This window comes from Manis pentadactyla, chromosome 5, assembly GCF_030020395.1.
Source record: "Manis pentadactyla isolate mManPen7 chromosome 5, mManPen7.hap1, whole genome shotgun sequence".
Lineage (NCBI taxonomy): Eukaryota > Metazoa > Chordata > Mammalia > Pholidota > Manidae > Manis > Manis pentadactyla.
Genome location: NC_080023.1, coordinates 86,452,803 through 86,474,714, shown reverse-complemented (window position 1 = coordinate 86,474,714; position 21,912 = coordinate 86,452,803). Strand labels below are relative to the sequence as shown.

The 21,912-nt window shown below is 35.7% G+C and overlaps 1 protein-coding gene across 2 annotated transcripts in view; it reads left to right on the top strand.

Annotated features, from left to right (window-relative positions):
• The window catches only part of MANBA (mannosidase beta), a 124,544-nt gene that overhangs the window by 83,759 nt on the left and 18,873 nt on the right, over window positions 1-21,912 (top strand). Inside the window, exons 11-13 of one of the 2 annotated variants that reach the window (XM_036879205.2) lie at window positions 512-679; window positions 12,891-13,109; window positions 18,111-18,275. In XM_036879205.2, coding sequence (XP_036735100.2) covers window positions 512-679; window positions 12,891-13,109; window positions 18,111-18,275 — 552 coding nt within the window. The remainder of the gene's footprint in view (window positions 1-511; window positions 680-12,890; window positions 13,110-18,110; window positions 18,276-21,912) is intronic. The other variant, XM_057502476.1, reaches the window with a different exon arrangement.

Genomic DNA, 21,912 nt, shown 5'->3' with positions numbered 1-21,912 from the left:
TTGATTTGTAAAGGCCTCTCTGTTGTCCTGTGCCTTTCTGATCTCAGCGGGGACTGTATGGGAACTTGCTTCAGCTTTGAGCGGTACTGGGTGTTTACCTCACTTGCTGCTTCACACAAAACTCTGTCTTGCTCTTGGGAATTTAACCCCTGGGATCTAATATCTCCTGCTTTTTGTATTTCTTAGATCCTTTTTGTGGCAAGTCAGCTAATGAAGAGATTGATTTATTTTTCTTTTTTATAAGAGGGATTATGTTTCATTCAGTGTTTATACAGCAGAGAAGAGGAAACTTGTTTTGTCAGTGTTTACAAATCTAAATAAAAAGAATCTCAGAGATTTCTCAAAACGTACTTCAGCAAGTAACTTTATTACTAGTCATTGTCTAACAAGTTACCCATCACATAAGCATTTATGTGCAAAAATGCAATAGTTATAATTTTATAAGTAATTATAACTTGGTTTCTTTTATGTTGATCATTTGAAAATTATGTTATGTTTTCTTAAATTTTAGATCAGGAGACTGAAATCTCATCCCTCCATCATCGTATGGAGTGGCAATAATGAAAATGAAGCAGCGCTCATGACAAACTGGTATGGCATAGATCCCAGGGTCCTGCACACCTACATCGATGATTATGTGGCACTTTATGTGAAAAACATCCGAGAGGTTGTACTGACAGTAAGTAATGATGTTTAATGTAGAATTTAAGATCTTGTTTTAAAAATGGATCAATTTAAATATTGGTATAGTATATTATTATCCTTTTTGGGGGCAACCTTCAACAATATCATTTTAATGCACAGTAGCCCATTGTAATGCTGCAGCGTGTAAAAGGATTTGTGGGTTATGGATGTCTTTGAGAAATAACATATCTGTGGAACTCACCATACAAATACCAGTATTGCGTTTACAATTGCATGTCATGGACTCTTCGGAGCCCATCACGGGTTCCTATAATGTCAAATCTCTACATTAGATGATTTAATGATATGCCGCTTCTCTCTCTTTTTTTAATATATATTAATATGGTTAATTCTGTGAATTAACTTTCTAATAATCTAGTCTTAGCATAAGCTCTAATTATAGTGCTTTATTCTTTTAGTCTATGTTAGATCTGATTTGCTAATATTTTAGTTAGAATTAAAAAATTCACATTCACAAGTGAAATTGGTCTATGGTAAGAATTGTAAGTTCAAGTGCCTAGAGGAGCCAAATTTGTTAAAAAAAAATTAGAGTAGATAAGCTCACAAAGAGAGAAGAAGGGACTGTGGTATTAAGAGAATGGATGTTGGGTCTTATAACATTTATACTCAGCATTAAGAAATACTATCTAAACATAATCATTGGTAGATAGATTTGACCCATAAAACTCAGCTTGTAGCATTTGGTATGTATGTATGTGTTTGCGCTCACTTCACAGAGTGGGTTAGGAGGCTTTTTTTTAAATTAAGGTATCATTGATACACAATCTTATGAAGGTTTCACATGACCAACATTGTGGTTTCAACATTCACCCATATTATCAAGTCCCCCTGCCCCCCACCCCATTGCAGTCACTGTCTATCAGCATAATAAGATGCTATAGAGTCATTACTTATCTTCTAAGAGGGTTTCTTTTTAATGTATAGGGATAGTTTTTCTTTTTTATTGAAGTATGTTTGATGTATAATCTTATATTGGTTTCAAATATACAAACCAGTATTTTAACAGCTTTGCATATTATTAAATACTTACCCCCATTAGAGCAGTTACTGTCAACATAAAAAGATGTTACAGAAAATCATTGACTATATTCTCCATGCTGTACTACTATCCCCCTGACCAGCTTATATTATGATTGAGAATTTTTGTGCCCTTTTATCCCCCTCACACTCCCTATCCACCACCCCAGCCACTCCCCCGTGGAAACCACCAGTCACTTCTCAGTGTCTATGAGTCTGCTGCTGTTTTGTTTATTCTGTTTTGCTTTGAATTTGTATTCCACAAATAAGATAAATCATGTGGTATTTGTCTTTCTCCATCTGGCTTATTTCACTTAGCATAATACCCTCTAGGTCCATCTATGTTGTTGTAAATGCCAGGTTTTTTCTTTTCATGGCTGAATAACATTCCATTGTGTATTTGTACCACATCTTCTTTATCCACTCATCTGTTGATGGACACTTAGGTTGCTTCCATATCTTGGCTATTGCAAATAATGCAGCAGTTAACATAGGGGTGCATATATGTTTTCAAATCAGGGATCTTGTTTTCTTCAGGTAAATTCCTAGAAGTGGAATTACTAGGTCGTATTTCTATTTCTATTTCTCATTTCTTGAGGAACCTGTGTACTGCTTTCCACAGTGTCTGCACCAATTTACATTCCTACCAACAGTGTAGGAGGGTTTCCTTTTCTCCACATCCTTGCCAACACTTGTTGTTTTTTGCCTTTCAGATATTGGCCATTCTAGCTGGTGTGTGTTGGTATCTCAGTGTGATTTTGATTTGCAGTTCCCTGATTAGTGATGTGGAGCATCTTTTCATGTGCCTGTTGGCCATCTGTATTTCTTCTTTGGAAAAAAATGTCTGTTCAGGTCATCTGCCCATTTATTAATTGGGTTATTTGTTTTTTTGGTGTTGAGTCATATGAGTTCTTTATGTATTTTGGATTTAACCCCTAAGGACAATTTAAATAAAACACAGATTATTGATTTTATTGAGACCAATTCACCTATAAAACAGTCTGGATCCAGTGCCTTTTTATTTGGGACACAGTTTTCCTCCCCCACCCTGTATTTGATTTTTCCTATGGTTATTATCCATTTTGTGTTTACAAGTTCTTCTGGGACTAGACATATTTATATTTTCTAGGCACATAGCATTTCATCTAGAATTTAAAAGTATCTGTGTTAAGTAGACATGCTTTCCTTTGGTAGCAGGTATGTAGGCTGAGAGACACTAGAATTGCCAAAGCAAGAAAACTTTAGGTGTGGAAGTTGCTCTTTTTCCTGTATGTGTGTATGTGTGTGTATGTTTGTGTGCTTGTGTCCATTGTGGATGTCTAGGGGTATCTCTGGAAGCAGAGATTTCCATAGACAGGGAGAAGAATGGACACAACTGGATCAGCTGCTGTATATGTATTTATTTTCTTCTCTTCACTTCCTTTCTCTCCCCTCTCCTCTTCTTTTCTCTCCTCTCCTCCCCTCCACTTACATTCCCTTCTCTTCTTAGAGACTCATATTTTTGACACCCTTTGCCCATTTCACCCACCCTACCCTCACCTCTGGCAACCACTAATCTGTTCTCTGTATCTATGAGCTCAGTGGTTTTTAAAAATTTTGTTTTGTTTTGTTTTTAGAGTCCACATATAAATGACATCATATGGTATTTGCCTTTCTCTGCTTGACTTAATTTGCTTAGCGTAATGCCTTCACAATCCATCCATGTTGTCACAAATGGCAAGATTTCATATTTTTACAATTGAATAATACTCCATCATACACCCCTCCCCCCCCCCCCCCCCACATCCCACATTTTCTTTATCCATTCATCCATTGATGGACATTTAGGTTGTTTCCATAGCTTGACTATTGTAAATAATGCTGTAGTGAACACGGAGTACACATATCTCTTTGAGTTAGTGTTTTTGTTTTCTTCAGATAAATATCCAAAAGCTGAATTACTAGGTTGGATGGTATTTCTGTTTTTTTGAGGAACTTCCATACTGTTTTTCATATTGACTACACCAGTTTACATTCCCACCAGCTGTGCCTGAGGGCTCCCTTTTTCCCATATATTTGCCAGCATTTGCTGTTTCTTGGCTTTTTGATAATAGTTACCTAACAGGTATGTGGTGATATCTCATTATAGCTTTGATTTGCATTTCTTGGATGATTAAATGACGTTGAGCACCTTTTTATGCATCTGCTGGCCTTAAGTATGTCTTCTTTAGAAAAATGTATATTCAGATCCTCTGCTCATTTTTCAATCAGTTCTTTTGGTGTTGAGTTGTATGAATTCTTTATATAATCTGTATATTCCCATTTAGCAGATGTATCACTTGCAAATATTTTCTCCCATTCAGTAGGTTGTCTTTTCATTTTGTTGATGGTTTCCTTTGCTGTGCAGAAGCTTTTAAGTTTGATAGTCCCACTTGTTTATTTTCGGTCCCAAATCCAAAAAATCATCACCAAGACCAATGTCAAGGAGCTTATGTTTTCTTCTAGGAGTTTTATGATTTTATTCTTACATTCAAGTCTTTAATCCATTTTGAGTTAATTTTTGTGTATGCTGTAAGATAGTGATCCAGCTCCATTCTTTTGCATGTGGCTGTCCAGTTTTCCCAACACTATTTATTGAAGAGACTGCCTTTCCCCACTTATATTCTTGGCTCCTTTGTCATAGATTAATTCACCATATAAGCATGAGTTAATTTCTAGGCTCTCTATTCTGTTCCATTGACATATGTATCTGTTTTTATGCCAATACAATACTGTTTTAATTATTGTGGCTTGGTAATAGAATTTGAAGTCAGGGAGTGTGATACCTCAGCTTTGTTCTTTTTTTCAAGCTTGCTTTGGCTATTCAGCATCTTTTTATCCATACAAATTTTTGGGTTGTTCATTCCATTTCTGTGAAAAATGCCATTGGTATTTTGATAGGGATTGTATTGAATCTGTAGATTGCTTTGGGTAGTATGGACATTTTAATAGTATTAATTTTTCCAGTCTATGAGTATAGAATATCTTTCCATTTATTTGTGTTTTTTTCAATGTTTTTCATTGTTGTCTCATAGTTCAGAGTATAGGTCTTTCACCTCTCAGTTAAATTTATTCCTAAATATTTTATTCTTTTTGATGTTGTAAATGGGATTATTTTCTTAATTTCTCTTTCTGATAGTTGATTATTTGTATATAGAAATACAACAGATTTCTGTACATTGATATTGTATCCTGCAGTTCTACTGTATTTTTTCATTAGTTCTAATAGTTTTTTGGTAGTCTTTAGAGTCTTCTATACACAATATCATGTCATCTGCAAATAGTGATAGTTTTACTTTTTCCTTTCCAATTTAGATGCCTTTTCTTTTTCTTGTGCAATTGCTCTGCCTATAACTTCTGATACTATGTTGAATAAAAGTGGTGAGGCTGGGCATTCTTGTCTTGTCTTAGAGGGAAAGCTTTGAATTTTTCACCATTGAATATGATGTTAGCTGTGGGTTGGTCATATATGATCTTTATTGTGTTGAGATAGGTGCCCTCTGTACCCACTTTATTGAGAGTTTGTATCATAAATGGATGTTGAACTTTGTCACATGCTTTTTATGCATCTATTGAGAGGATCATATGATTTTTTTATCCTTTGTTAATATGACTTATCACATTGATTGATGTGCATATGTTTGAACCATCCATACATTCCTGGAATAAATCTCACTTAATCATGGTATATGATCCTTTTACTATGTTGTTGAATTTGGTTTGCTAATATTTTGTTGAGGGTTTTACATGTATTTTCATCAAGGATATTGGCCTGTAACCTTCTTTTCTTGTGATTTCTTTGTCTGGTTTTGGTATCAGTAATGATGGCCTTGTAATGTGTTTGGAAGTATTCCCTCCTCTTCTGTTTTTTGGAATAGTTTGCGAAGGACTGGGATTAATTCTTCTTTGAACTCTGGTAGAATTTACCAGTCAAGCCATAAGGTACTGGACTTTTGTTTGTTGGGAGCTTTTGATTGCCTATTTGTTTGTCAGGAGTTTTTTGATTACTTGTTCAGTTTCTTAAGATTTTTTGTTTCTTCATGGTTCAGTCTTGGAAGGTTGTATATTTCTAGGAATGTATCCATTTCTTCTAGGTTGTCCACTTTGTTGGCATATAGTTGTTCATAATAGTCTCTTATGATCCTTTGTATTTTTGTGGTATCAGTTTTAATGTCTCCTCTTCATTTCTGATTTTATTTATTTGAGTCCTTTCTCTTTTTTTCTTGATGAGCCTAGCTAAAGTTTTGTCAATTTTGTTTATCTTTTCAAAGAACCAGCTCTTGGTTTGACTAATCTTTTCTATGCCTTTTTAATCCTTACTTCATTTATTTCTGCTCTGCTCTTTGTTATTTTCTTCCTTCTACTAACTTTGAGCCTTGTTTGTTTTTAGTTCCTGGAGGTATAAAGTTAGGTTTATTATTTGTGATATTTCTTGTTCCTTGATGTAGGCATTTATTGCTGTGATCTTCCCACCTAAATCTGCTCTTGCTGTTTCCCAAAAGTTTTGGTATGCTGTATTTCCACTTTTATTTGTCTCAAGATATATATATATTTACCTTTGATTTGTTTGTTCATCCATTGGTTATTCAGTAACATATTGTTTAATCTCCACATATTTGTGAATTGTCTAGTTTTCTTCTTATAATTGATTTCTAGTTTCATGCCATTATGGTCAGAGAAAGATGTTTGATATGATTTCAGTCTTCTTAAATTTTTAATGACTTATTTTGTGGCCTAACATATGACCTATCCTGGAGAATGTTGCATGTGTACTTGAGAAGGATGTGTATACTATTGCTTTTGGGTGTAATGTTCTGTGTATCTCTATTAAGACCATCTATCATGTTGTTTAAGAATATTTTCTTACTGGTTTTCTGTTTGAATGAGGTATCCATTGATGTAAGTGAGGTATTAAAATCCCTTCCTATTAATTATATTGCTATTTCTCCCTTTAGGTCTGTTAATATTTGCTTTATATATTTAGGTGCTTCTATGTTGGATGTATAAATATTTATAAATGTTACATTCTCTGTTGGATTGGTCCCTTTATCATTAGGTATGCTCTTCTTTGTTGTTATAATTTTGTTTTAAAATCTCTTTTGTCTCTTATTTAAGTATAGCTACAACAGGCTTTCTTTTGGATTCTATTTGCATGGAATATCCTTCTCCACCTCTTCACTTTCAGTCTGTATGATATAAGACTTCTAAAATTCTAGAATTATAAGTATTAAAGTAGAATTTGACATACCTCATATAGGAATATGTTGGTATACAATATAAGGCTCAAAGGTGAGGAAAGAGCTGGTTGCCAGTGCCATCTGAGGGCCCTTTCTTATGGCCATTCTCTTTGTACCACTTTTTTTTTTTTTTTTAATTAAATGGGAGATCTGATTTATTTATCTATAGCAAAGCAATAAACATGAGCTTTGAAAGCTAGGTCAGTTCACCAGTTCATTTTCAGGTAATGCTGGTTTTCAGTTTTAGTGTCAAGGTGTTTTTTTTTTAATTGAAGTATCATTGATATACAACCTTATATTGGTTTCAGATTGTACTGCTTCTTTTTACTAGGCATATTATACTTGTATTTACTACATAGATATGTATTATATATTAGTATATATTTTTTTATTTTTTGGCAGGGAGAGGAATAAGCATTTCTGTTTTTGCTTTTTAAAAACTAATGTTTAATATGTGATTTAATATCTGATAGTTTTACAATTTGTATCTGTAATAAGATGTTTGAAATATTTGGGTATATCCTGAAGCAGTTTGAAAAGGGATATATTTAAAGAATAGTATGTGATTTTGGCACCCAAATAAGCCCAGTTGATGGTACTATTCCATTTATGTGAAGAAACCAAAGTAAGAATTCATGAAAAACATTGGCTCACGTTTTCAACTTATCTGATATGCTGTCACATTTTCTATTCACAAAATGTGATGGTATAAGTTTTAATTAATATTAATAGAACATTTATTTTATAATCTTTTTACTCACAGTACTGGTATTATGTTTTTCATATCTGATGGATTTAAGAAATGGATTTTAATATCTGAGGATTTTTATTTCACAGTAGTGGTTAAGAGCTTGTGACTCCAAATCCTGGTTGGGCCACTTCTGTCTGTGTAATCTTGGACAAGTAACTTAATATTTATTTTCCCATCTATAAAACTGGGTTAACAATAGGGACCAACTCTTAAAATTCCTTATGTAGATTAAGTGAGATAAAGGATGGAAGGTGCATTTCACAGACTTTGGCACATAGATAGCCTTTTAATTCTACTCATCATCATCCTTGTTATTTTCACTCAACAAGATAGGTATTCAGATACTTAAAAACTTTAATCTCTAATTAAAACACTGCATTCTTAAACTTAAAATTATCTTCTCCATTTTTGGAATGGAAATATGATGCCTTTCTCACAAAGGATCTTTACATTTTTAAATGATTTTTCTAAGCAATAATTGATGTTTGCCAGTTTCTTTGGAGATGGACAGGATTAAGTACTATATAATCATTTGTTATTTCTATCAAGCATAAGGCATTTAAGGACCATAAATTGATCTGTCCATATACTAACTGTAATGATTAGTTTCCTATTGCACTTCATGCTTTTTTAAAAATTGTCACTCTCTTGGTTCATCTTATGGTATCTCTAGTCCAAATAAGCATTTAAGGGCATGACATAGGAATAAGTCAACCATAAGATTTGAGAGTAAAACTGAGGCCTCAAGAGGAAATAATACAAAAATGGAAAGAAATCATAGTGCTTCATCAGGGGTATATATTATTAGGCAGAGACTTAGTAATTGTGCTGACTGACTGGCTTACTAAATTGTTCAACAATCTGGAGGGATGGTGAGAAATGAATTAAGCTTGATTAATTAAGGCTAATTGATTAGACCTCTCTAATTTTACTTAATAGACATTGTAACAAAGCCATTGTTTAAAATTTAACACTACTCGTAATCTTACCGTGCTTTAAAAGTAGTTCTAAAATTCACCCAATATCTGCTGAGTACTTATTACCAGGAGCAAAGCCTCATTCCCAATGCTATGGGGAAACTTACCTTCATGGAGCTTCTGGTCTGCTTGCAGGGGAAATGTGGGGAGGATGACCAGTTCTACAGGGCAGAGTGACAGAAGTGCTCTGAAAAATGTAGTTCCAAAGTGTTGGGAACTATGTGGAAGAACCACTGATTTCAGCTGGAAGGATCTAGGAAGGCTTTCAAGTAAAAAGTGACATTTAAACCAAGCCTCCTTGAAGGTAGAGTAGAATTTGAGGCAAAGGAGTGTTCAGTGGGTATTTTAGGGCAAGAAAACAATGTGAGTAAAGGTAAAAAGATGAGAAAGTATATGTATGTGTTGGAAGCAGCAAGCAGCGCATAGTGCCTGAAGCAAGGGGCTCCTGAACTGGTGCGGGAGAGTCAAGGATAGAAAAGGCAGTTTGGAAACAAATCTCAAAAGGACTTTGAATTACGTTACAGAGTTGGGCTTCATTCAGTAACAGTGGGAAGCAGTGGACATTGTAGGGGAGGGGACAAACTATCTGAACTACGTTCTAGGTTTCTTTAGTAGAGAAGAAGTAGGGAAGTAAGAGATTCTAGGCAAGGAAAACAGTTGCAAGTTAGAGAATGCCAGGCATTGGTATATTAATTATTATTATATTAAGATTATTATAATATGTTAACATGTTAATGATAAAGGTGCTTTATAGAATTTAATTTTTATAGCTACCCTGGAGCTTAAGTAATATGATCTTTATTTTAGAGAGACTACATTGGAGGGTTAGAAAGATTAATTACTCAAGGTCATACAGGTTATAGGTCATAGAGCCCAATGGAGTGGGGCTGGAATGGTGGTGATGATGGAAAAAAATATTTGAATTCAGAGTGACTAATGTGGGAGGTGAAAAAGAGGGAGAGAAACTGAATATGACTCCTACTTGGTTACCATTAATGAAGGTAGGAACAGAGTCAAACACGTTTAAGATTAGTAACTAAGGAATTCTTCAAGTTTGGATTTGAGATGTTGGCACGCCAAGCCAGCTGGAAATGTGGAGCCGGTTATTGGTAATGGAAGTGTGGAGGTCAAGTAGGCTGGGAGAAATCAGAACATTAGCAAGAAGCGTGGGAGAGGGCACGGAACAAGGAGAGGGTGAGACGGAGCAGTGTCCTGGGAATGGAGAGGGAGCTGAAGAAGGAAGAACCAGAAAGGTCTGAGGAAACCAGAACCTGGAAGGGTAGTAACCAACAGCCAGGGGTTGAGGGAACTTCAAAAATAATGAGTGGGGAATAGGCCATTAATTTTATGCCAGAGAAGGAATAGTGTGGGGATTTTTGCTTTACTTGGTAAGTGGAAGTCCATGGGTAGTTTTTGAAAAACAAAAACAGAAAACAAAAACAATTTTGGTGAAGTGAAATGATCAGGAACTGAATGTCAGGGCCTGAGGAGTGAGTGGGTGGTTAAGAACTCTGACGGACTGCAGGGCATCAGGGGAATTTTTTATTAGGATGAGGTGAGTCTTACGCTAAGGGAATAGGATAGTGGAGAGAGATTTTTTTTTTAAGGAGTGGAGGATAATTTATTGACTACAGCTCCAAAGTGAAATAAGATGACCAGAAGACAGACAGGCTGGCAATGGTGAAGAACAAGAATTTTTTTTTTTTCTGAGACAGAAGAGAAATAGGAAAAAAATAATATACCAAGAAAAAGTGAGATCTAATGGACAAAAGTTTAGAAAATTATTTTCTGAAAATCTGTTTCTCAGGGAGGCCTTACTCACCTTCCATAATATGCTTTTTACTTTCCTTAAAGAGCCCTGTACTCTTCCTTCAAAATATTTGTCATACTTTTAATTACTTGTTGAGTCTCTGGTTTCACCACTAGATTTCAATCTACTCTTTTAAGAAGTCAGCATGTCTGTCTTATTCGCTGCTGAGCCTACAGTACCTAGGAAGAACGGCATGCCCGGCACCTAGTAAATGCTCAGAAAAGATTTAATGTGTTAATACGTGGCCACGTCATAGAGTTTCTCAGTCTCACTTTGCAGTGCTGAAAAATACCTGACACACAATGAACAGTCGATGAATAATTGCTAAATGAGTGATTCTTCTCAGTGAAATAGGAAGTGAGTTCATTTATTGAAGTGATAATAACTAAAGGATTGAGGCTGTGTCTGTGTGTAGGCTCCACATTAAGTACTTATACACCAGCTGCTGTAACAAAGACACCAGAGTTTCAGTGGCTTACACGATCAGAGTTTCTTTCTTACTAACGCTGCAAAATGGCTGCTCCTGATGGACAGGCAGCTCTCCTCTTCCAGAGATTTGGGCTGCTTCCATCTTGCAGCTCCACCATCTGCTAGGCCTTTGCCTGCAGTTGGGGAAGAGAGACTGAATGAGGCTGTGGTGTCACAGAGATGCCAAGAGGTTAGGAGGCCACTTCCTAGGGACTGCTCTATGTTGTGGAAATGGGAACATGAATTGCAGTGGACATTGAGCCATCTCTTCCATACATGTGTTATTTACCATTTATGATGGTCCTACAAAGGAGGTACTGTCATTAACTCTCTTTAACAGATAAGACTATTGAGGCTTACACATGTCAAAAAACAGTAAGGTTCTATTTTGAGATTTAAGCTCAGATCCATCTAACTCAGTAACTTCTATTCTTTTTTACTTTTTTTTAATAAAGTGTCACTAATACACAATCTTATGATGGTTTTACATGAACAACACTGTGGTTTCAACATTCAGCCATATTATCAAGTATTCATCCCCCCATTGCAGTCACTGTCCAGCAGCATAGTGAGAAGCTATAGAGTCATTATTTGTCTTCTCTGTGCTGTACTGCCTTCCCCATGACCTATCTATATTGTGAGTGCTAATTATAATGCCCCTTAATCCCCTTCTCCCTCCCTCCCCACCCACCCTTCCCAACCTCTTTTGGTAACCGCTAGACCCTTCTTGGAGTCTGTGGGTCTGCTGCTGTTTTGTTCCTTCAGTTTTGCTTTGTTGTTATACTCCACAAAGGAGGGAAATCATTTGGTACATGTCTTTCTTTGCCTGGCTTATTTCACTGAGCATAATACCCTCTAGCTCCATCCATGTTGTTGCAAATGGTAGGATTTGTTTTCTTCTTATGGCTGAATAATATTCCATTGTGTATGTGTACCACATCTTTATCCATTCATCTACTGATGGGCACTTAGGTTGCTTCCATATCTTGGCTATTGTAAATAGTGCGGCGATAAACATAAGGGTGTAATATGTTTTTTTGAATCCAGGATCTTATTTTCTTTGGGTAAATTCCTAGGAGTGGAATTCCTGGGCCAAATGGTGTTTTTATTTTTAGTTTTTTGAGGAATCTCCATACTGCTTTCCACAATGGTTGAACTAGCTTACATTCCCACCAGCAGTGTAGGAGGGTTCCCCTTTCTCTGCATCCTTGCCAGCATTTGTTGTTGTTTGTCTTTTGGATGGTGGTGATCCTTACTGGTGTGAGGTGATATCTCATTGTGGTTTTAATTTACATTTCTCTGATGGTTAGTGATGTAGAGCACAATAGCTTCTATTCTTAACCACTAGACCTGTGTTTCTTAGATGGAGGCAATATTGTCCCCAAGTGACAAGGAATCATTTGGCAATATCTGTAGACAGCTTTTTTGGGTGGTGAGTGGAGCTAATGGAGAGCAGCCAAGGGTGATGCTAAATATCCTAGAATGCATAGGACCCACCCCACCAACACACGCGCGCGCACACACACACACACACACACACACACACACACACACACAAATTATTAGGTTCAGAATGTCAAGAGTGCCAAGGTTGAGAAATTCTCCACTAGACTGTGCACTACCCCTGATGGCAGAGGGTAAGGAAGAGGTAAGACATAATTGAAAAAGATTAGGAACAGCTGCTGTGAGGAATAAGCTAAGTATTAATTACGAAAAGATACAAAGGATTGATGAGTAGCAGATAGGTGCTGGTAGCAGTTGAATGTGGAGGAAAGTAAATGGGTCTATTATTTTTCTATCAGGTACTTGGTATTTCTTGGTCTTTATTATACTTTTAAAGTAGTAAGTGGTCCATATTTTACTGAGTGAAAATATTGTTCTTTAAACCATTTTATTTCTGAACTCAGAATGACAAGACTCGTCCTTTTATTGTATCCAGTCCTACAAATGGGGCTGAATCCATTGCAGAAGGCTGGGTTGCTGCCAACCCATATGACACACATTTTGGTGATGTACACTTTTATGACTATATCAATGATTGCTGGAATTGGAAACTTTTCCCAAAAGCTCGATTTGCATCTGAATATGGATATCAGTCCTGGCCTTCCTTCAGTACATTAGAAAAGGTAAGCCATCTTTGATTTTCCAAGGATTCAGAATGGTAGACTATGAGGATTGTTACTTGCTTAACAGTGGTTCAGAAACTCAAATGAAATCTACTCTTATTTCAGTGAAAGTTTAGGAAGAAGATGAAGAAGAGAAACATTTTTTTCCCTTTAACTTTGGGGAGGTAAACTCTTGTAGTCATCATTTTGGGGATGATAACTTTTCTATATTGCTTTTAATTAAGTTCCTTCAGGAGCAGTTAATTAAATGGGAACCAATGGTTGCTCACCCTGACTGACTATCACACATGAAGACAACTCTAGGCACCGCTGATCAGCTTTGAGTGTCTATATATTTGCCTGTTTGCCCATGTCATATAATTGGGACTATAAATTATGTGATCTTTTGAGACTGACTTTCACTTAGTTTGAAGTTTTCACAGTTCATCCATGTTTTATCATGTATGACTATGTCATTCTTTTTTATTGCCAACTAATATTCCATTGTATGGTGATGCCACATTGTGTTTATCCATTCATCAGTTGATGTACATTTGTATCATTCCCACTTAGGGCCATTATGAATAATGCTGCGATGATCATTGGTCTACATATTTTGTGTGAACATGTATTTTTATTCTATGAAGTATGTATCAGGGTAGAGTGTCTGGGTCATTTGGTAACTTTGTGTTTAACATTCTGAGGACTGGTAAACTTTTCCACAGTGGCTACATGTTACATTCTCACCAGCAGTGTATGAGGGTTCCAATTTCTGTACATCTTTCTATTTTTGTTTTTCACATTTCTCTGGAAATTTGTATTTACAGGAAATTTGCCTTTCTTTGATAGCTAATCACTTTGAGTATCCTTTCATGTGCTTGTTGGCCATTTGTATATCTTTCTTGGAGAAATGTCTATTCATATTCTTTGCCCATTTTTTAATTGGGTTATTTATATTTTTATTATTGAGTTTTAAGTGTATGTATATATATGTACACACACATGCACACACATATATATGTGTGTATGTTCTGGATATGTTTTTTATCAAATAAATAATTTATAAATACTTTCTCCCAATCTGTGGATTGTCTTTTTACTTACTTATGGTGTAATTTAAAGCATGAAAGTTTTAAATTTTGATGAAATCACAAATATCAATCTTCTCTTTTATCTCTTGTGTGTTTGGTGTTTTATCAAACTTAAGATCACAAATGTTTATCCCTGTGTTGTCTTCTAGTTTTAGGTCTTACATTTAGGTCTGTGATCTGTTTTGAGTTAACCATTCTATATGGTATGAGGTAGGTATCCAAGAGCATTCTTTTGTGTCCCAACACCATTTACTGAGAACATTAGTCTTGCCTCCATGGAATCTTTTGACCCCTTTGTCGAAAATCAATTGACTATAAATGATAAGGTTTATTTCAGGCTTCTCAATTCTGTTCTAGTGATCTGTGTGTCTGTTTCATGCCAACATGCCCTGTCATGATTACTGTAGCTTAGTAGTAAGTTTTGAAAGTAGAAAGTGTGTATCTACCAACTTTGCTCTTCTTCCAAGATTATTTTGACTGTTCTTGGTGCCTTGTATTTCCATCTTACCGATTTCTGTAAAAAAGCCAGCTGGATTTGGATAGGAATTATGTTCAATCTGTAGATTGGTTTGCAAAAGTATTGCTATCTTAACAATATTAAATCTTCTGATACACAATATGTTATGTTTTCCTTAATTTATTTCAACACTATTTTGTTTTAGTGTTCAGTCCAGTATTGTGGGGATGATCCTGTGGGAATACTGTTGTTTCAAAATGAAGGATAATGGAGTTCCCTTCCCTCACTCAGTTAGGAACAAGTGCTGAGGATGGAAAGAAGGAATGGAAGAAGCAAAAATGTTTACTGAGCAGATGCTCTGTATCAGGGACCCATTGTTTCATTTAACAATAATCCATCCCCTCCTCTTTCACTGAGGCCTAGGAGGAAACTGAGGCCCTGAAGAGTGAGAGCTCTGTCAGTGGCCCCAGATAGTGAGGAGCATATCTGGATTCAGACTTACTGGCCTAACTCCAGAGCGGATCCAATTTCCTTTCACTACCTTTCCAAATGGCATTAGAAATTGCTAAACCTTTTTCTTAAATCTATAAGCATTTCTATTCACCTCCTGATAATAATGGAATTGCCATGCTTTTGTGAAGTTCCTGATGATGTTCAAACATACTAAACACTGTATTTTAAAATAGGGACAGGTGAAGATACATTTTATTCACTATGAACCCCTGGTTTAGCCACTGCCTTTTTTCAAGCTCCATTGCTGGTTGAGGATTTGAATAGGTAATTGGGAAAAGAAAAGAAACCAAAAGAATAACTTAACATAAAACTTTGGCTCTTTTCTTTAAAGTCTTTTCTCTGTATTCAACAAAAATATTAAAACATCTTGCTCTAGTTTGAGATACATTACTTTATAAAATAATCATATTTCAACAGGCCATTATCAATATCACACAGTGATTAAAAACTTGGGCTTTAGAATAAACACATCTGAATTTGAATACTAGAGCTTCTGCTTTCTAGCTACATTGCCTGGGAGAAATTGCTTAATTTTTTTGAATGTCAGTGTTCTTTTCTGTAAATTGGGGTTAGTTGTAGGAAATACCTCTTAGGGGTGTTTGTGTGTGTGTGTGTGTGTGTGTGTGTGTGTGTGTGTGTGTGCGCGCGCACGTGCACACTAGCACAGGTATGTACATGTGCATGTGATTGTGCATCAGGATTAAGTTAATACGCTGAAGCGCTCGGTACAGTTTTTGACCCAGAATGAGAGCCCATGAGGTGTAAGCCATTGTTCCTATTAATATAGCCCATTCTAGACATGATTTGTATGAAAGTTTTATCTTCAGATGCATCTGGGTTTAAAGAACTAGAGGCTAGAGCTAGATTGCACTTACTAGTTTTGGATCTTGGGCAAATTACTTAACCTTTCTGTGCCTGGTTCCCTCCTCTTGAAATAGACTAAAGAATGCAGGATCCCAGTTTCAAAAAGACATATGCACCCCTACGTTTATCGCTGCACTATTTACAATAGCCAAGATATGGAAGCAACCTAAGTGCCCATCAGTAGATGAATGGGTAAATATGATGTGGTACACATACACAATGGAATATTACTCAGCCATAAGAAGAGAACAAATCCCACCATTTGCAACAACATGGATGGAGCTAGAGGGTATTATGCTCAGTGAAATAAGCCATGTGGAGAAAGACAAGTACCAAATGATTTCACTCATCTGTGGAGCATAAGAACAAAGCAAAAACTGAAGGAACAAAACAGCAGCAGACTCACAGAACCCAAGAATGTACTAACAGCTGCCAAAGGGAAAGGGGCTGGGAAGGGAGGGTTAAGGGGAATAAGGGGCATTATGATTAGCACACATAATTTAGAGGGGGGCACGGGGAAGGCAGTATAGCACAGAGAAGACAAGTAGTGACTCTAAAGCATCTTACTATGCTGATGGACAGTGACTGTAATGGGGTATGTGGTGGGGACTTGATAATGGGCGGAATCTAGTAACCACAATGTTGCTCACGTGATTGTATATTAATGATATCAAAATAAAATAGAGTAATAATAGTACCTACTCATAGGGTTGTTGTAGGGATTAAATGAGTTAATATTCTTAAAGTAATTAGAACCTTACCTGCCACTTTATAATTCCTTCTGGTAACATTGTTACAGCTGAACTTTACAAGACTTTCAAACCATAGCTATCAGAGGGTAGAAAGCTTCCTTCATAATCAAAGATCAGGCTTACTGGTTATGGGATACATTCAAATCGTTGCTAATCAGAGGGCTGGGATCCACAGGGGGCAGTTCAGACTTTAAAAAGGGAGAAGCATAGAAAGAAGGGAAGACTATTGGTAAAGGTCTCTGCATCTCAGGTGTGTACAAGATGACCATAAATAGTTATAGCTCTGTTTTAAGTGAGTAAGAGTAGTAATTAGTGTTCTCTCTACTGTCTCTGGTGGTAAAACTTTTGAAAACAGATATAATTTGGAAAAATTTCCACACTAAATATGGCTAATGTACATCACTTACATTTTGGTATAAATAAATTCCTGAAGAATAACTTTTTCCACTAAAGGTGATTGGTCTATATATATTGCATGATTACTGGGAATTATATGTCATATTTTATGAACAGGGATTAAACGTTTTAATTTTTAGGGTTTTTGATGGGGGGTAGAATATGGTTTTTCAAAGTGCCTTTGTAACTTGCATTAAAGCCCCTCAGATATTGTCAGATGTAGGCAGCAATTGTCTTATATATCTTTTGCAGATGCTAACAGTGCATTAAATCAGGCCTGGAAGCCAGAATTATTGCCCCCTTTTTTTTTTTCTGTGAAAGTACACTACTAATGTTGTAGTATTTGTTTTTCTTTTTACTTTGAACTGATGATAGCTTTTTAAAGGGATAAAAGAAAGATTTCTAAGTTGTGCTTGTCTTTAAAGAAAGATTTATTATTAGGGGAAAGGAGTATCATTGATTTGTGTCATCACTATATCAAAATTAAACATGTACATATCAAATATATTTAGTAATGACTGAGAAACAAATGAACAAGTGTTGAAAGACTTCAATATCTTAATAGTGATACATCACTCCTATTAAAGAATCAACAGTTTTAACAGAATGTTGATTTTAGTCTCTTACTCACTTTTGACAAGTTATTCACTTCGATAAAATGACATTTCAAAATACACATTACAAATGTTTAAAAAGCCAGGACTATGTTTTAAGACAAGACTTTTGATATAAATACCAAAATGTAACTTTCTAGGTTTGACTAAGGGAGGAGGTAGGTGCCAAATCCTGGTTTGTGGTTTGACCTTGTACAGGACACCTGTGGAATTAGAGTCACAGAGCAAACCATGAGCTCTTTCCCAGTGTGTAGAGTTCATTTCATCTACACAGAAATGTGTAGGTAGTTTCACTCCTAACTTCCAATGCATACCTCTTGTTCTTTACTTACAAGGTTTCATCTGAAGAGGACTGGTCTTACGAAAGCAAATTTTCACATCATCGGCAACATCATGAAGATGGTAACAAGGCAATGCTTTTCCAGGCTGCAATTCATTTCACGCTCCCCCAAAGCAGAGATCCGTTACAAAGATTCAAAGATACCATTTACCTAACTCAGGTAAGGCATTTCCATTCTAGAGTTCAACAGGATAACATAAGAGATCATGTAGGTTTTGTAAGTCTTATGTGGAGAAAAATATTCAGGTTTTCAATTTACTGATCAAAATAGATATATAATCCCACAAAAAGACTTGAAATAGTTAATTTTTTGGCATTTGTCTCTTTTACAAGAACAGCTCACAAAATTCTACAAAAAATTGTGCAGTAAAGTGTTCTCTAGTTAGAGATTAGTATTAAGGTTCAGTAATTAAGACAGTAGCATTTCTCAAGTATAAAATGGAATAATGGAACACAATAGAATCCAGAAACAGACTCATGTGTAATGTAGTTGCCTGATATGGCAACAGTGCCATGGCAGTCCTGTGGGGAAGGATAGTCTTATCAATAAAAACAGTGCCATGTCAAGTGGGTATCTTAATGGGAAAATAAATGAACAGTGGAATTCCATATACAAAAATTATCTGTGATCAAAGACTAAACTGTGAAAGGTTCTAGGAGAGCACAATATCTCTGTGATCTTGGCATAAGCAAAGATTTCTTAAACAGGATATAAAAAACACCATGAAGGAAAATAATGATAAATTGGACTTCATTAAAATTATGGACTTTTGTATATCAAAGACACCATTAAGAGAACAAAAAGGCAAACCACAGATTGGGGAACAGCATTTGTGGTACATATATCTGATAAAAGGTTTGTATTCAGAATAAAGACCTTTTATAAAGCAGTAAGAAAAAGACAGGTAACCTGTTAAAAAATGGACAAATATCTTGAACAGGAAGTTTACCAAAGAAGATCTCCAAATGGTCAGTAAAAGTATGCAAATGTGCTCAGTTTCATTCTTAATCAAGGAAATGCAAACTAAAGCCTTATCAGGATACCACCACACACAATGTACACAAGGTAATTTTAGTACAATGGCTAAAATTAAAGATATTGACAATATCAGCTGTTGGTGAGGAGGTGGGACAGCTGGAACTTCTGGACATTGTTTGTAGGAGTGGAAATTTATTTAACCACTTTGGAAAACTTTATGGCCGTTTTTACCCAAGCTAAACATTGCTTCATCTTTGAATCAGCATTTCTACTCCTAGCTATGTACCCATGAAAAAATGATTGCATATGTCTGCTAACTGACATCTAAACTAATGTTTATAGCAGCTTTGTTAATAATAGCCCCAAACTGGAAATAACCTAAATGTTCTTCAACAGAAGAATTTATAAACAAATTGTGGTATATTTATACAATGGAATACTCTACAGCAATAAACAAGAATGAGTGACTAATGACAACATCAACTTGGATGAATCTAACAGACATTCTTTTGAGCCAAAGAAATTTTGAAGTGTCAATATAGACAAAATTAATCAGGAAGATAGAGAGCAAATTAGTGGTAACCACTCTTGTGGAGGGGGATGGTGAATTATGATTAGAAAAGGGTATAAGGAAACTTTATGGAGTGCTAAAAAAGCTTTATACCTTGGTCTGGTTGCTGGTTACATGGGTATCCACATATGTTAAAATTCACTGAGGTTTACATTTAAGATCTGTGCATCTTACATTAATGCACCTCATTGGATTATTTTAAAAACAGCTCTATTGAGATATAACTGGCATACCATCAGATTCACTCATTTTAAGTGTAAACTAAGTAATTCTTAATATACTTACCAAGTCATGTAACCATCCCACCGTAGTCCACCTTTAGAACATTTCTGACACCCCAAAAAGATACCTCGTGCCCATTTGCAGTCAATCTCCTTTTTCACCTTTGGCCCAAGGAAAACATTAATCTGCTTTTTATCTCTCTAGATTTTACTTTTCTCAGTATTTCATATAACTGGAGTCATATAATATGTGATCTTTTGCATCTGGCTTCTTTCACTGAACACAAAGTTTTTGATGTTTTTCCATGTTACAGCATATATCTGTACTTCATTCATATTTTTTGCTAAATACTATTCTGTTGTATGGATATACAATGTTTTATTTATCCATTCATCAGTAGGTGGCTATTTGGATTACTTCCAATTTTTGTCTATTATGAAGAATACTGCTATGAATATTTGCATACAAATCTTTGTGGATATATTTTCATTTCTCTTGAATAGAAATATATGAGTGAAGTTCCTGAGTTATATGGTAAATCTATGATTAACTTTTGGAGAAACAAATTTTGGATAACATATTCATCTTAATATTACCATTTGCTTTTTTTATTTGACTATTCATTTCATGAGCCTGGGAACTACACATACATGTAAGACTATATTAAAGCCATTGCTTATTCCCCTGATGTTCTTTGCCATACTTATGTTAAATTCTGAGATCAGGTAAGTGCCTAATCCCAAGCATATGAATTGATCTGAAGTAGATTAGAAGTTTTTGTTAAACATGATCACATTTTAATTTTTGCTTCTTAGCTCCTAAAGATATTCTAATTTTTTAATCCAAATTCATGCTCACTCTAATCAGTTTTCTTCATATGAAAACACAAAATCTTGGATGGAAGCAAAAGCAGAAAACTATAGCCAAAAGAATATTCTGATTTAGAAGGCAATACAGTGCTTAAGAAAATTGTAATATTTCAATTATGATCTTATCACTTAGGGAAGTTTTGCCAGTGTGATACGTAATTTGTGAACTTGCCTTGTGGAACACGAGTTTAAAGGTAATGTTGATATATCTGTATTAAAGTGTAGCAGTCCATCCTCACTAGCTTTTCCTAGCTGATGTTCTATAAAAGTGTCACCGTTTTAATCTATGAAATCGGGTGACCCTTCTGTGTGTGTGTGAGTGAACCTTTTCAGCTGTTGTTTTTCATGCTGGTTTTTCTCCTCCCAGCTGTTCATTTTATGCCTGTTTCCTCAAAACCACATTCAAAGACCTGACAAAAATAATTGTTCCTTCTGAACCCATTAGCATTAGAAGTACATAATTGTACAGATCTGGGTGTGCCAGTGGAATTATTTGTTGCTGGTTTTTGTTGGCGTTGGCTTTTGTCTGGTGATTTAGCAGTGTCCTAGTGTCCTGTCAGGCACTGGCTGGGAATTTGAACTTGCTAGTTTTACCCTGGGACTTAATGAGGTACTAACTGGGATCTGAGATGAAAGAAGTCAGAATTATGATTTTTTTGTTTTTAGTATTTGATTTTCTTGACTGAAATATAGCAGGAAGTGTTAGGGTAAAAAGTTCCCCCCTCGCCCCCCCTTGTTACTGTGACTTTAGAACGACCTTCATCAATGTGTGTATTGGAAGGAAAACCTTTCTTTGGCCCATTCCCTCTGTTCCCGCCCCCTCCCCCCCCCACCCCCCACTCTCTTTCTCATGGCTGCCACTCTGTTCTGAGACACAGGTACTTGTGTGTGTGGCACTTTTTAAGATAACCTATTATGCAACTGTTTTTTTTTGTAACTTTCAGAAAAATATCGGCGGCAAAAGCTGTGGAGTAAGTTTCTTCACATTTAGATCCATCCTGATTTTATCTCTATCTTATAACTGCAAAGATACCCAACCAGGCTCTTCTTTCTTTAATTCTTCTAATGTTCCCAAATATTCTTGCCTCTCCTTTCATTCTCCTACCTTATCCTGTTATATGGTTTTCCAAATAGTTGACATACCTAAGCACACCCT